The sequence below is a fragment of the Hyperoodon ampullatus genome (assembly GCF_949752795.1).
Source record: "Hyperoodon ampullatus genome assembly, chromosome: 19".
In the NCBI taxonomy this organism is placed as follows: Eukaryota; Metazoa; Chordata; class Mammalia; order Artiodactyla; family Ziphiidae; genus Hyperoodon; species Hyperoodon ampullatus.
Window position 1 is genome coordinate 54,462,892 of NC_136932.1, and position 17,511 is coordinate 54,480,402.

General features: G+C 38.3%; 1 protein-coding gene across 2 annotated transcripts in view; it reads right to left on the reverse strand.

Annotated features, from left to right (window-relative positions):
* Window positions 1-3,057: 3,057 nt before the first annotated feature.
* Window positions 3,058-17,511, reverse strand: part of DHX40 (DEAH-box helicase 40) — a gene marked incomplete at its 5' end in the record, with an annotated part of 52,014 nt that continues 37,560 nt past the window's right edge. For both annotated transcript variants that reach the window (XM_079725878.1, XM_079725877.1), the window contains 6 exons: window positions 3,058-3,434; window positions 4,602-4,830; window positions 5,137-5,206; window positions 13,862-13,956; window positions 14,663-14,771; window positions 15,371-15,485. In XM_079725878.1, coding sequence (XP_079582004.1) covers window positions 3,295-3,434; window positions 4,602-4,830; window positions 5,137-5,206; window positions 13,862-13,956; window positions 14,663-14,771; window positions 15,371-15,485 — 758 coding nt within the window. In that variant the 3' untranslated portion in view covers window positions 3,058-3,294. The remainder of the gene's footprint in view (window positions 3,435-4,601; window positions 4,831-5,136; window positions 5,207-13,861; window positions 13,957-14,662; window positions 14,772-15,370; window positions 15,486-17,511) is intronic.

Here is a 17,511-nt window from a genome sequence, read left to right on the forward strand (position 1 = left end):
GGCACAGTGGTTAAGAATCCGCCTGCCAATGCAGGGGACTCAGGTTTGAGGCCTGGTCCAGGAAGATCCCACATGCCACGGAGCAACTAAGCCTGTGCGCCACAACTACTGAGCCCGTGTGCCACAACTACTGAAGCCCACGTGCCTAGAGCCCGTGCTCCACAACAAGAGAAGCCACCGCAATGAGAGGCCTGTGCGCTGCAACGAAGAGTGCCCCCCCCACTCACCGCAACTAGATAGGGCCTGAGCACAGCAACAAAGACCCAACACAGCCAAAAATAAATAAATAAATTAATAATAATAAAAAAGAGAGTAACTAGACTGAAGAAATCAAAAACACCCTAACCAATTAATCAAAATTAATATCAGCAATAAGGGGCAAATACCATGTATCTCCAGATTTGATGCCTTGGGAAAGACACTGTATCATTACGCAGTATTCCAGTCACAAATGCAAAACCATGAGGAAACATTAGAGAAATCCAAATTGAGGATATACTAAAAAATTACTAACCTGTATTATTAAAAAATGTCAAAACTGTTATTCAAATATGTTAAATGTGAAAGACAACAAATACATGTAGGCAAGGACATGGAGAAGAGGGAACCCTTGTACACTGTTGGTGGGAATGTAAGTTGGTATAGCCACTATGGAAAACAGTATGGAGGTTCCTCAATAAATTAAAAATACAACTGCCATATACCTAGCAATTCCACTTCTGGGTATTTTTCTGAAGAAAACACTAATTTGAAAAGCTATATGCAACCCTATGTTCAATGCAGCATTGTTTATAATAGCCAAGATATGGAAGCAACCTAAGTATCTACTGATGGATGAATGGATTAAGAAGATGTGGTATATATTATTTACAGTGGAGTAGTAGCCATAAAAAAAAAAAAAAAGAAGGAAACCTTTCCATTTGCAACAACATGAATGGACCTAGAGGGTATTATGCTAAGTGAAGTAAGTCAGAGAACGACAAATACCGTATGATTTTACTTATATGTGGAATCTGAAAAATAAAACAAATGAACAGACATAAAACAGAAAGAGTCATAGATACAGAGAACAAACAGGCGGCTGCCAGAGAAGGAGGAATGGGGGATGAGTGAAGTAGGTGAGGGAGATCAAGAGGTACACTCTTCAGGTCTGTACCTTCAGAGGTACAAAATAAATGAGTCACGGGGATGAAACGTACAGCATGTGGAATACAGTCAATAATATTGTAATATCTGTGTGTGGTGACAGATGGTAACTAGACTTATTGTGATGATCATTTGGTAATGTATAGAAATATCAAATCACTATGTTGGGCACCTGGAAATAATACAGTGTTGTAGGTCAATTTACTCCAGTTTACTTTTAAAATTATTTTTTAATTGAAGTATAGTTGATTTACAATGTTTCAGGTGTACAGCAAAGTAATTCAACTATATATACATACATATATAATCTTTTTCAGATTCTTTTCCATTATAGGTTATTATAAGATACTGAATATAGTTCCCTGTGCTATACAGCAGGTCCTTATTATTTATATATAGTAGTGTGTATCTGTTAATCCCAAATTCCCTACACTTCAATTTTAAACAATGTTAAATGTGAAAGACAAAGACAGAAGACCTTTTCCAGATTAAAGGAGATTAAATACAATACACGATTCTTGACTGGATCCTGAACTGGGGGAAAATGCTATAAAGGACATTATTGGGAAAACTGATGAAATTATAGATACAGACTATAGATTTAGAATGTGTGCTTAATAAAAACTTACTGAAATAAAAGAGCTGTCATTCCAAGAATCCACATACACCCCCACCACGTCTAAGGCAATGCACTGATACATACCTGGGAAGAGAAACTGATAGGACTAATGTGCTGAAACAGTGTCTTGAGCACTGAAGATTAGAAGAACAAATTAACAATGCTAGGAGTGTTCTGAGGAACCATCACTACTCACCTTACTTCAAGAACAAACATGGATTTGGGTCCTCATGTAATTTTTCAATAAAGGCTTCAAGTTTCTAATATTGAACAGAAAATTGTTTAGATGCCAAAGGAAGTAACTGTGAAAGAGTGAGTTATCTATTAAAATTTTAGATTCTTAAATTTTACAGAAAATATCTAAAAACACACATTATACTGCCTTTTGAATTTGAACGACACTAATAGCTTTATTTAACACACATTGACTACTATGTGCAAAGCACTGTGCTAGGTGCCATGAAAGATACAAAGATGAAAAAGACATAGTCCCTGCCCACAAGGAGCGTATAATCTAGTGGGGGAGACAGACAAATACACAAATAACTAGAATACAAGGCAGTAAACAACAGAGTGGACAAGTGCTGAGTGTGGCCTGAGTGTGATACTAACTAGCCTCAAGGTTCCAATTTGAAACACTGGTGATGCAGTGTCGGCTGCTTTGAAAATCCCATTTCAAGATCGGCGTAATAGATGTTTAAATGGTCCTGCCCAAGCAGCTGGAGGCAAGAGAGTAGGCCAGGTGGAAGGGCTGTTTGAAACACTGTCACACCTACATACATGGTGCTGATACAAGTATGTAGGGACAGCTAAAAAAAGAACATATATATATCATCTGTCCTTTGGTTAATGGCTATAGCTACTGTTTTAAACAATATACTTTTATATAAAAAGGAATTTGTATAATCCCAGAAAAATCAACTTAAGGATTAATATTAATTCAACAAAGAATCTTGCCATAGGCAATTTTCTTATTTACTAATTGATTAAGTCTTTTCTCTAAATATCTATAAAGCTCTGTAGCAATTAAGCGGTTAGACATCTAAGTATTGCTCAGTAAAAACCTCTTTTATGTTCAGCCTTCAGAAGGAAATGGTCACATACCTGATAACCTGATATAATACTATTCTAATAGCAACAAGAAGGCCTTAAAGAGATTTAAGGAAAATAATTTTTAATGCTTCAATGCAAATGGAATACACGCTGATTAAATACAATTCAATGTTCTTTGAAAATATCTCACTGACAGCATTTGATACCAGTTAAGGCCAGCAAAATTGAAGTGAGGAAAATATCACATATATTGTCTTTCATTGGTTTCATACATCATTTCCTATGACTATGGCAACTCAATCTTTTCTTTGAAAATTCCATTTATTGGTACTGATGATCTTTGATTTGCTTTTAACTCGTATGCTAAAAACAGCTGCTGACCACTTCCTGTTGGTAGTGCTGTCTGACATAAATGGCAAAGCAGAAGCACATTTTCTGGCTGCTTTTCCTACTTCCTGAATTGGAGGGTTCACTGCTTAGCCTGTTTCCTTCAGGGTGTCACTGTGATCCTGGGACCTCTGCTGCTTTCTCTCAAGGAAACGAGCACGTGCGTCTGATATGGATTTATCATCATTTCTTCTTTGCATTTTCTTTAGGACTTCTTTTGATATTCCATCTGAAAACATTACAAATTAATCCAATAAAATTTTAGTTTTGAGTTTCAGTATTAGAAATGTTAAGAGAAAGAGATGCTCTGATTTTTTAATGTTAAGGGGAAAAGAAGGAAATTAAATTTTGCCCTTTCAAAAGAAATGATATCGTCTATGGATAAAAATAAGAGCATAAAAGGACTTCCCAAGTGGTCCAGTGGCTAAGACTCTGCACACCTAGTGCAGGGGGCCAGGGTTCAATCCCTGGTCAGGGAACTAGGTCCCACATGCTGCAACTAACAAGATCCTGCGTGCCACAACTAAGACCCGGCGCAGCCAAATGAATGAATGAATGAATGAATAAATAAATAAATAAATAAAATAAGAGCATAGAGGTCTGAGGAGTCAGAAAAATTGACCCTAAGTCAAACATGTAGTGTGGTTATACACTAACAACAAAACAGAGTAGTTAACATTTCCAATGACCTTGGGCAAAATTCGCCACCATTCTATTTCTCAGTGATGTTAGATAAGGATAATACGATTTGCTCCATCCATCAGCCTCAAAACGCTTTACTGAAAAGCTCTTTCTATTTGTAAGCTGAGAATTAAGCTTTCTGCCCTAGTTCAGGACCACAACAGTTTATGCCTCACAACTAGGGACCTAACATCAAGGAAAACTCTCCTGAAAAAAAAGGATGTTCTGCAGTAATAATTCACAAAGTTTTATACACAAAATAAAAATAGTAAAGCACTACTGGGAAGCAATATGGCATAACAGTTAAGAGTAGAGGCCACAGAGTCAAATTCCTTGGATTCAAAATCCAGATTCACCAAATATTAGCTTAGGGATTTTCAGGAAATGATGGTATACTGCTAAGTATTTCCTCATCTATAAAGTAGGGATATGCAGTTACTTCACAGAGTTATTGTGAATATTTAATGGGGTAATGCAAGTTGTTAGCATGTGGCAAGAAAGTTCAATAGATCTTGTTATTAATAATGTTGTTGAATAGAGGGGTTAAGGAGAACATGATTAACTGGAAGGAAAGAAGGAAGTCAAAGGAAGTCTGAGACTCATGACAACTCTTTGCTTTTCTGAGGAGACAGAGAAAGAATCTAAGCTCTGACAGTTTTTCTGTAATTATATGAGAATTTGGACACTTATGCTCTAGAACAAGCGATTCACTCACCCTTTAGATGCTTTACATTTTCCTTATTGGTCCACCTCCTTCTTGCATCTTCTCTCATTTCACGTCGGGCCACACTGCTCAAATCATGTGCATTAAATTCATGCAACTTGGGTAACAAGTCTCTAACCCATTCATAACGGATTGGACACACAATTCTTGCGTAGACTTTGGTGGTAACTAATACCTCATGGAAAATGATCCATTCAAGTTTGGTTTCCTGTTCATGAAGCTACACAAAAGAATTCACTTAAGGATGATAATTCAATAACCTGCCTTGTTGCACATTAGACCAACCAAATACCAACAGACCAAACTCTTCTGAATTAATCTCTATATTCTTCAATCAAATGGGAGGCATGGGCCAACCAATACCTTTATGTAATATAGATATATGCTAAACTATCCTCAAAAGAGAAAAGTAGAAGACATCTGTATATTATTTATTCCTATACCTTTACAAAAGGAAGGAATGCCTACACCTTCCTTTACAAAAAGAAGAAATTTCTTCCTTTTATATTAAAAACAAGGTACTTACTGCTGAGGAAGGATGAATGTGAACTGGGCTTCCACGCCCATCCATTGTGCAAAACGTTCTCCCAACAGACCTAAGAACCAAAAAACCAAAGGATAAAGACAAGAACAGTAAAAGCAGTGAAATAAGTTTAGAGCACTAACTAAGTTTCCTCGTAGAGCACTGACGATGAAAAGTTATATGTTTTAATACAGAGATTGCTATAAGCAGAGGTTTATATTTACTCAACTGTCACTATAACTTCTCTACCAATTGATCTGTTTTCTTAATTAATTAATTAATTTTTGGCTGCGTTGGGTTTTCATTGATCTGTGCAGGTTTTCTCGAGTTGCGGCGAGTGGGGGCTACTCTTTGCTGTGTACACGTGCTTCTCATTGCGGTGGCTTCTCTTGTTGTGGAGCACAGGCTCTAGGTGTGTGGGCTTCAATAGTTGTGGCACATGGGCTCAGTAGTTGTGGCTCATGGGCTTAGCTGCTCCGCGACATGTGGGATCTTCCCGGACAAAGGCTCAAACCCGTGTCTCCTGCATTGGCAGGCGGATTCTTAACCACTGCACCACCAGGGAAGTCCCCTCTACCAACTCATCTTAAAACTAATGATACAGGGAATTCCCTGGCGGTCCAGTGGTTAGGACTCTGTGCTCTCACTGCCAAGGGCCTGGGTTTGATCCCTGGTTGGGGAACTAAAACTCCACAAGCTGTGCGGTGCAGCCAAGAAAAAAAAGAACTAATGATACAACTTAAAGAGTCATTTTAATTAAGTATAAACATTTCTGGTCAATAAACAGCAATATTAACAATAATATCGTATTTGTGCTTGAGAATTTCCAAAATGCTTTCATAATAAAACCTCAAATAAGCCTATGAGTTTTGAGAGCCAGGTAGTTTATTAAAAGGTCAAAACTGAGATTCAAATAAATTAGATAGCTTTCTCAAGGTCACAGAGCTAATGTATGATGAGGCAAGTCCTAAACATATAGGTCTTCTGACTTAAACACAGTATTCTTTACATTGTATTATGCTACATCTCCTTTCAAGGGTATAGGTAATTTTCACTATTCTAAAATGTGGTAATTAGAGCAGAAGCAAGAAGAACTACAGTCCTGCAGCCTGTGGAACAACAACCACACTCACGGAAAGATGGACAAGATGAAAAGGCAGAGGGCTATGTACCAGATGAAGGAACAAGATAAAACCCCAGAAAAACAACTAAATGAAGTGGAGATAGGCAACCTTCCAGAAAAAGAATTCAGAATAATGAGAGTGAAGATGATCCAGGACCTCAGAAAAAGAATGGAGGCAAAGATCAAGAAGATGCAAGAAATGTTTAACAAAGACCTAGAAGAATTAAAGAACAAACAAACAGATATGAACAATACAATAACTGAAATGAAAAATACACTAGAAGGAATCAATAGCAGAATAACTGAGGCAGAAGAACAGATAAGTGACCTGGAAGACGGAATGGTGGAATTCACTGCCACGGAACAGAATAAAGAAAAAAGAATGAAAAGAAATGAAGACAGCCTAAGAGACCTCTGGGACAACATTAAACGCACCACCATTCTCAGTAATAGGGGTACCAGAAGGAGAAGAGAGAGAGAAAGGACCCGAGAAAATATCTGAAGAGATTATAGTCGAAAACTTCCCTAACATGGGAAAGGAAATAGCCACCCAAGTCCAGGAAGCTCAGAGAGTCCCATACAGGACAAACCCAAGGAGAAACACACGAAGACACGTAGTAATCAAACTGGTTAAAATTAAAGACAAAGAAAAATTATTGAAAGCAGCAAGGGAAAAATGACAAATAAGATACAAGGGAACTCGCATAAGGTTAACAGCTGATTTCTCAGCAGAAACTCTACAAGCCAAAAGGGAGTGGCACAACTGTGATGAAAGGGAAGAACCTACAACCAAGATTACTCTACCTGGCAAGGATCTCATTCAGATTCGATGGAGAAATCAAAAGCTTTACAGACAAGCAAAAGCTAAGAGAATTCAGCACCACCAAACCAGCTATACAACAAATGCTAAAGGAACTTCTCTAAGTGAGAAACACAAGAGAAGAAAAGGACCTACAAAAACAAACACATAACAATTAAGAAAATGGTAACAGGAACATACATATCGATAATTACCTTAAACGTGAATGAATTAAATGCTCCAACCAAAAGATACAGGCTCACTGAATGGATACCAAAATAAGACCCATATATATGCTGTCTACAAGAGACCCACTTCAGACCTAGGGACACATACAGACTGAAAGTGAGGGGATGGAAAAAGATATTCCATGCAAATGGAAATCAAAAGAAAGCTGGAGTAGCAATCCTCACATCAGATAAAACAGACTTTAAAATAAAGAATGTTACAAGAGACAAGGAAGGACACTATATAATGATCAAAGGATCAATCCAAGAAGATATAACTATTATAAATATATGTGCACCCAACATAGGAGCACCTCAATACATAAGGCAACTGCTAAGAGCTATAAAAGAGGAAATTGACAGTAACACACTAATACTGGGGCACACTGACACCTCACTTACACCAATGGACAGATCATCTGAACAGAAAATTACTAAGGAAACACAAGCTTTAAATGACACAATAGACCAGATAGATTTAATTGATATTTATAGGACATTCCATCCAAAAACAGCAGATTACACTTTCTTCTCAAGTGTGCACGGAACATTCTCCAGGATAGATCACATTTTGGGTCACAAATCAAGCCTCAGTAAATTTAAGAAAACTGAAATCATATCAAGCATCTCTTCCGACCACAATGCTATGAGATTAGAAATCCATTACAGGGAAAAACACGTAAAAAACACAAACACATGGAGGCTAAATAACATGTTACTAAATAACCAAGAGATCACTGAAGAAGTCAGAGAGGAAATCAAAAAATACCTAGAGAGAAATGACAGTGAAAACACGATGATCCAAAACCTATGGGATGCGGCAAAAGCAGTTCTAAAAGGGAAGTTTATACCAATACAAGCCTATCTCAAGAAACAGGGAAAATCTCAAACAATCTAACCGTACTAAAGGAACTAGAGAAAGAAGAGCAGACAAAACCCAAAGTCAGCAGAAGGAAAGAAATCAATGAAATAGAAACAAAACAATAGCAAAGATCAATAAAACTAAAAGCTGGTTCTTTGAGAAGATAAACAAAATTGATAAACCATTACCCAGATTCATCACAAAAAAGAGGGAGAGGACTCAAATCAATAAAATTAGAAATGAAAAAGGAGAAGTTACAACAGACACCACAGAAATACAAAGCATCCTAAGAGACGACTACAAGCAACTCTATCTATGCCAATAAAATGGACAACCTGGAAGAAATGGAGAAATTCTGAGAAAGGTATAACCTTCCAAGACTGAACCTGGAAGAAATAGAAAATATGAAGAGACCAATCACAAGTAATGAAATTGAAACTGTGATTAAAAATCTTCCAACAATCAAAAGTCCAGGACCAGATGGCTTCACAGGTGAATTCTATCAAACATTTAGAGAAGAGCTAACACCCAACCTCCTCAAACTCTTCCAAAAAATTGCAGAGGAAGGAACACTCCCAAACTCATTCTATGAGGCCACCATCACCCTGATACCAAAACCAGACAAAGATGTCACAAAGAATGAAAACTACAGGCCAATATCACTGATGAACACAGATGCAACAATCCTCAACAAAATACCAGCAAACAGAATCCAACAACACATTAAAAGGATCATACACCATGATCAAGTGGGATTTATCCCAAGGATGCAAGGATTCTTCATTATAGGCAAAACAATCAATGTGATACACCATACTAACAAACTGAAAAGTAAAAACAATATGATCATCCCAATAGATGCAGAAAAAGCTTTTGACAAAATTCAACACCCATTTATGATAAAAACTCTCCAGAAAGTGGGCATAGAGGGAGCCTACCTCAACATAATAAAGGCCATATACGACAAACCCACAGCCAACATCATTCTCAGTGGTGAAAAACTGAAAGCATTTCCTCTAAGATCAGGAACAAGACAAGGACGACCACTCTCACCACTATTATTCAACATAGTTTTGGAAGTCCTAGCCACAGCAATCAGAGAAGAAAAAGGAATAAAAGGAATACAAATTGGAAAAGAAGAAGTAAAACTGTCACTGTTTGCAGATGACATGATACTGTACATAGAGAATCCTAAAGATGCCACCAGAAAACTACCAGAGCTAATCAATGAATTTGGTAAAGTTGCAGGATACAAAATTAATGCACAGAAATCTCTTGCATTCCTATACACTAATGGTGAAAAATCTGAAAGAGAAATTAAGGAAACACTCCCATTTACCACTGCAACACAAAGAATAAAATACCTAGGAATAAACCTACCTAGGGAGACAAAAGACCTGTATGCAGAAAACTATAAGACACTCATGAAAGAAATTAAATATGATACAAACAAATGGAGAGATATCCCATGTCCTTGGATTGGAAGAATCAATATTGTGAAAATGACTATACTACCCAAAGCAATCGACAGATTCAATGCAATCCCTATCAAATTACCAATGGCATTGTTTACAGAACTAGAACAAAAAACCTTAAAATTTGTATGGAGACACAAAAAACCCCAAATAGCCAAAGCAGTCTTTTTTTTTTAAATTTATTTATTTATTTATATTTTTATTTTTGGCTGTGTTGGGTCTTCGTTTCTGTGCAAGGGCTTTCTCCAGTTGCGGCGAGCGGGGGCCACTCTTCATCGCGGTGCGCGGGCCTCTCACTGTCGCGGCCTCTCCCGTTGCGGAGCACAGGCTCCAGATGCGCAGGCTCAGTAGTTGTGGCTCACGGGCTTAGTCACTCCGCAGCATGTGGGATCCTCCCAGACCAGGGCTCGAACCCGTGTCCCCTGCATTGGCAGGCAGATTCTTAACCACTGTGCCACCAGGGAAGCCCCCAAAGCAGTCTTGAGGGAAAAGAACAGAGCTAGAGGAATCAGACTCCCTAACTTCAGACTATACTACCAAGCTACAGTAATCAAGACAATATGGTACTGGCACAAAAACAGAAATATAGATCAATGGAACAAGATAGAAAGCCCAGAGATAAACCCATACACCTATGGTCAACTAATCTATGACAAAGGAGGCAAGGATATACAATGGAGAAAAGACAGTCTCTTCAATAAGTGGTGCTGGGAAAACTGGACAGCTACATGTAAAAGAATGAAATTAGAATACTCCCTAACACCATACACAAAAATAAACTCAAAGTGGATTAAAGGCCTAAATGTAAGACCGGACACTATAAAACTCTTAAGAGGAAAACTTAGGAACAACACTCTTTGACATAAATCACAGCAAGATCTTTTTTGATCCACCTCCTAGAGTAATGGAAATAAAAACAAAAATAAACAAATGGGACCTAATGAAACTTAAAAGCTTTGCAAAGCAAAGGAAACTACAAACAGGACGAAAAGACAACCCTCAGAATGGGAGAAAGTATTTGCAAACGAATCAATGGACAAAGGATTCATCTCCAAAATATATAAACAGCTCATGCAGCTCAACATTAAAAAAACAAACAACCCAATCCAAAAATGGGCAGAAGACCTAAATAGACATTTCTCCAAAGAAGACATACAGATGGCCAAGAGGCACATGAAAAGCTGCTCAACATCACTAATTATTAGAGAAATGCAAATCAAAACTACAATGAGGTATCACCTCACACCAGTTAGAATGGGCATCATCAGAAAATCTGCAAACAACAAATGCTGGAGAGGGTGTGGAGAAAAGGGAACCCTCTTGCACTGTTGGTGGGAATGTAAATTGATACAGCCACTATGGAGAACAGTACGGGGGTTCCTTAAAAAACGAAAAATAGAATTACCGTATGACCCAGCAATCCCACTACTGGGCATATACCCAGGGAAAACCATAATTCAAAAAGACACATGCACCCCAATGTTCATTGCAGCACTATTTACAATAGCCAGGTCATGGAAGCAACCTAAATGTCCATCGACAGATGAATGGATAAAGAAGATGTGGTACATACATACAATGGAGTATTACTCAGCCATAATAAGGAACAAAATTGGGTCATCTGTAGAGAGGTGGATGAATCTAGAGACTGTCATAGAGAGTGAAGTAAGTCAGAAAGAGAAAACCTAATATCATATATTAACGTATATATGTGGAACCTAGAAAAATGGTACAGATGAACTGGTTTACAGGGCAGAAATTGAGACAGAGTTGTAGAGAACAAATGTATGGACACCAAGGGGGGATAGCGGCGGTGGCGTGGGGGGTGGTGGTGGTGGGATGAACTGGGAGACTGGGATTGACATGTATACACTAATATGTATAAAATGAATAACTCATAAGAACCTGCTGTATAAAAAAATAAATTCAAAAATTCAAAAATTCAAAAAAATATATGATCATTAGAACATTTCATCTGCATTTTTTCTAATTCATGTTAACTTTAAATTCTTATCCTCTTCTATACTTCCCTATATATATGTTATTCCAAAAACTTGTCAAAATTATACTTTAGAGCTCAATCATCACAACTGATTTCCTACAGAACTTCACATATATTCCTATTATAACCCAGATCAGACTGCATTATAATTATTTGCATATATATCTACACAGTACATATTTGGACAGTACAAAAATCTTTTTTTCTTGAACCATTTGAAAGTTAGTAGCCAAACTTACGACCCATCATCCCCAAATACCTGAGTGTGCATTTCCTATAATCAAGAATATTCTCCTATATAACCATAATACAACCATCAAAACCAGGGAATTAACACTGACACATTACTAGCATCTAATCCTCAGAACCCAATGAAGTTTACCAAATGTCCTAATAATACCCTTTATAGCAAAAGGATCCAGTTCAGAATCATTTACTGCCTTTACATTTTATGGCCCCTTAGTCTCCTTCATTCTGGAATACTCCCCAGTCTTCCTTTGACCTTCATGATCTTGACACCTTTAAATTATCAGCTAGTTATTTTGTAGTATGTCCCTCAATTTAATTTTGTCTGTTTTAGGATGATTAGATTCAGGTTACAGATCTTTGGCAGGAATATCACAGAAGTGATGCTGTGTTTTCATTATATCCTATCAGGAGGAACATGATTTTGATTTGTTGCTTGATTTAGGTAACATCTGCCAGGCTTCTTCACTGAGAAGTTACTTTTTCCCTTTGTAATTAACAAGAGTTTTGTGGAGAGGTGCTCAACTATGTAAATGATTCTATTTGTCATTAAACCTTTAATTTACTCATTTATTAATTTATATGATTATAGACCCATGATTTCATTTTATTCAATGGGTTATATAATCCATTACTATCATTATTTATTTCAATGCTCAAAATATGCCATCTTTGATCAGCTGGGACCTATTTAAGCTGGCTCCCTTGTACTTCTGACATGGCCTCAACCTTCACTGATCACTACTTTGCTTGCTGGCAAAATAAGATGTTTTGGGCTCATCATGTACTTTCCCAGCCCGATTTCTCCAAAGAGCCCTGGGTCTTTTATGTGGCAGATGGTTGTTCCAAGTCAAGATCTGGGCACAAAGTATATTCATTGCTATTATAGTGTCATTGCTCCCAGTCCATCTCATAGTTAGGTTACATATTTACATACATAGAAATACATATTACACACACACACACACACACACACACACACACACACAGTACCATCTATTTTTATTACTATATCTATCTATCCATCCATTTAACTATAGTAAAAACTGTATACCAGACTTCCCTGGTGGTGCAGTGGTTAAGAATCCGCCTGCCAATGCAGGGGACACGGGTTCCAGCCCTGGTCCGGGAAGATCTCACATGCCGCGGAGCAACTAAGCCCGTGCGCCACAACTACTGAGCCTGTGTGCCACAACTACTGAAGCCGACGCGCCCACAGCCTGTGCTCCGCAACAAGAGAAGGCACCGCATGAGAAGCCCACGCACCACAACGAAGAGTAGCTCCCACTCGCCACAACTAGAAAATGTCCATGTTTAGCAACGAAGACCCAACGCAGCCATAAACAAAGAAACAAACAAACAAACAAACAAACCCGTAATACCTGAAATTCCAGTCAACACCACAGGGCTCATTCTTGTTTTCTCCCTTTCCGTATTTCTAACTCCCTTCACCAGTTGCCTTGATATAGTCAAGTCTGTGATCAATTCCTCTGTATATAACGAACCTCCCGTCACCACCACTCTCACCCCTTTCCCTACAAAGATGGCCTCCCTCCCGACACTCAGACTCTGACACTCAATACCAAGTAACTCCCATGTGAGTACCTTCCCCAATCCTGCTCACGCCCTGACATTCCACACCAAACTACCCTTCCTCAGGGATGCCATCCTCAACCTATTTGGCTTTCACACTCCACAAAGAGCCACCCCTCTGCAAGAAAACCAGTGTCACTCAACTTAGGCACTAATACCCCACGCTGGACAGCTGTCCTACAGACGCCCCTCCCGCCCCACGTGAGCTTCAATACCTTGCTCTCAGCCACGGCAGCTCCCCTTGCACAAGTGACAGTTATGAAAAGGGTCACTGTAATTGATGTCATCATAATTTGATTTAAACAGAGTTTAAATCAAACTGTCTTTAATATTAAATATTTAATATTGTCATCAAATACGGTTGTATTTCTCTATCCATCTCTCAAGCTCTTACTGCTTACCTGCGAGCTACATTTTTGAAATAACCTGCACAAAGACATCTTCGCAGTACTTCATGTTTAGGGCCTTCAAAGGTCTCTCTTGGGAAGTCACTTTGCTATAGAAAGAATACATGTACAGTGGTAAATCTCACAGAACAATTTGAAATAATCTTTTAGTTTGAAAAATCCACATTTCTAAAGACTTCTGTTTCTGGCCAATACGGAGTAAGAGGGACCAGATTTACCCTTCTGCTTGAACCAACCAAAAAATGGACAAAGCATATGAAATAATGATCTCCAAAACACTATATATCAAGCAATAAAGGACAGTGACCTCTGAGAAATAAATGAAGCAGGGAAAATAAATGAAGTAAGTCCAATAACTGCCCCAGCTTACAGTCAACCTTGAGAAAGATTCTGGACGAAGGTGCAGGAAAGGAAAAACCCAAGTGGAACCTGGAGAACTCCCAGAGTTAAAGAGTCAGAGCTGAGAATCCAGGAAGACCAGGATGGCTAGAGTTCCCAGGCCAGAGTTCAGGAGAGAAGAGATCTGCATAGAGAACTCCAGAGATATGCAGAAGGGCCTCAAGGGTTCAACTGAGTACTGGTAAGCATATGAATGTGAGCAAATTGCCCAAGGCCAGGAAAAGAGCCTCCCAAAAGGATAAGGGATAACAGAGCTGTGCGCTCGCACAGGGTCAGGAACGGTGCCTGTTCCTACAAACCATTCTTCAACACCTTATAATACACATGGTTTGGGGTAGAGTACCCAGAAGGCCTTGCCAAAATGCTACTCAAGGAAAAAAACATTATAGCAATCACCTGTTTAAGCTTCCTGATCAGTTCTCTAAGTTGAGCTTCAACACGAAATGCAGAAAATAAGCACCTCCAATGAATCCAATGTTTCTGGCACCACGAAGCTGGAGCGCCACTGCAAAACAAAAATATTGGTGCCTCAAAAATATCTTCTATGAGTGAAAGACAGTCTAACGTTCTCATGTCTATTACACAACTAGAAACCCATAGGCAACTGTCAGCTCTTTTATGAGACCTGTCCAATTAATAAAAAAGCACTTTAAGGAATTTGAAAAAACAAATTAATGCAGGTGCCTCTAAGTGAATTAAAACATGATTTGTAAATGGGTTTCTTTTTATTCATATATGCTTTAACAAGTTAATGCAGGTGCCTCTAAGTGAATTAAAACATGATTTGGAAATGTGTTCCTTTTTATTCATACACGCTTTAACAAATATCCAATCATTTTCTCAACTAAGCTACTTACACAGAGCCAAAATTCTATAAGGTCATTTTTCAGGAAAAGTTTAGGGAGAGAAGAAAGAAGAGAACTAATGTTATGCAATAAATGACTACTAAGTCATAGTCACCTGACAGAGAAATCTCACTAATGTTCACAAAAATACCTTGAGGTCAGTATCATTCCCACTGAACCTTACTGTCTAAAATAATATACTATATTGAAGATATATTTCAAACTAACACTTTCCAGTACGAACAACTATCTCACATACCTTGATTTGCACTGTTCAAAGATGACAGCTAAAGTCGCAAAGTCATTAAATCCTCCAGCTTTAGCTGCCAATTCTCGATGTCTCTGTTCTGCTTCCTTCTGGTACTCTGGATCAACTAAAACGACAATTGGAAAGGCAGTTTAGTTCTACTTTACATCAAGTGCCTCTATTCACTTTGTTTATTCAAGCTCATTAAAATCTGCCTCGCCCTCTGAGGTGGAATAACGGAGAAGTACATTAACTCTTCTGGGGGGTCTCTACTCCCACAATTCCTTTTCTTCTTTAATCACACTTTGGAGATTTTACCAGAATAGCAACATTACTCCTCCCAAATAGTATTTGGAATTTACTATTGGTTTTTACCATAAGAGTAACCCATGCTCACAGTAAAAAAAACTTAAGTAAAAGTTCAATGTTCCCCACTTTGTTACATTACCCACAAACCAATCCTCAAGGCTAACCACTGTTAATTATTTAGTGTGTGTCCTTCAAGATATTTTCTATATATATACAAGCCTTGTGTACAATGGTTTATTTTTACATAAGTGGGATATACCTTCTGAAATTTCCTTTATTAGTAACAGCTTAATGTAAGTACATATAGAATTATTCATTCTCAAACATACCTACATTGTATTTCGCAGGGGTATGAGGAACATAACACAGTTTAACCAGTCCCTATTTATCCAGTTCCTAATTATGGACAATTAGGACCATCATATATGCAGAACTGAACTACTACAAACTTTTCATTTTTAACTTTATATTGAAGTATATCATGCATACAGAAAACTACACAGGTCATAAGTGTACAGGTCAATGAGTGGTCACAACTATAACATACCAATGTACCCAACACCCAGATCAACAAGCAGAATATTACCAGCATCCCAGAGCCCTTTTTTTGCTCTCCTTCCAATAACTACCCAATCCCGTCCACAAGGATAACCCATATCCTGACTTCTAACCCCAAAGAAGTGTTTTGCCTGTTTCTAAACTTAACCCCCCCCCTTTTCTTCAAAAGGTCTTAGGGCTTCTTCCCTCCTTGTAGGGCATCAAACCCCCACCCTATGCGTTCAGTGTGCCCATCGCAGCTGGATTTGGCAGAGGCACCATGCTGCCCAATTCCAGGCAGCAGCACTTAGACAGACTACAATGTGAATGTGCAAAGCATCAGTTCCTGGTATTAGGAAGAAAGCAATCTGATTAAATGAAACACTCACGAAGATATAAAGTCTTCTATCCCAGGCTTTAAGTGGCTTCCACCTATGTGACCTGGGTAACAACTGAAGGAAGCAGCTAGAGACAAAAGGAGAGCAAATATGATTTATCACAGGCCATACAAATGGCCCTGCCAAGGTGAAGATATAATGCCTATCATGGATATTGTCATGGATATTGATTTTTAAGCCAAGACATCTAATTTCATGCACCCAAACACCATTGCCCAGAAGGTACTATGCACTAGACTCAAGCATCAACCCTGTCTTGGCTCCAACACTAAGAGACAAGCCTACCTATCAGCCAGGGGCTCCTGCATCCTTGAATTGTGGTATCCCTGCTATACAAATGTAAAGTCCCAGCCTCCTCCGACCTCTGGCCTATGAAGCCTCAGAGAAGCTTCCTATTATGGTTCAGTTCTCTTCTCTGTCTCCAGCTGACCCTAGAAATGTTCAATTTAGCTGTAATACCTACTACAGCAATTTACACAAATGGCTTACCATCTCTTAATAAAATGTCATAATAACTACAATAAATTTTAGTGGATTACAATTCTAAACTCAGTTTATATTTTGTAAAGATTAACTCTGCATGGTTAGTGCTGGATCTCTGTTGTTTAAAGAGTGGCTACCTGCTCACACTTTAAAAAATGTAGAGAGCACACTGCTTTTCTGGCTATCCTTCCCACATCGCTACTACCTTCTCTCTGTCTCTCTCCCTCCCCCTGTTATTCTCAAAGTCAAGAGAAAATACAGAACATATTTTTGTTCCTTTTCCCTAACTCTTCCCTCAAAAATAACCTAATTAATTAAAATTAAAACTGGCAGAAGTCCCATAGTAAATTCAGGATTTCTATAGGAAAGTAAAAAACCATATCACACACAGTTCCTACAATCTCAGCAAGTTTATACTCTGACTAA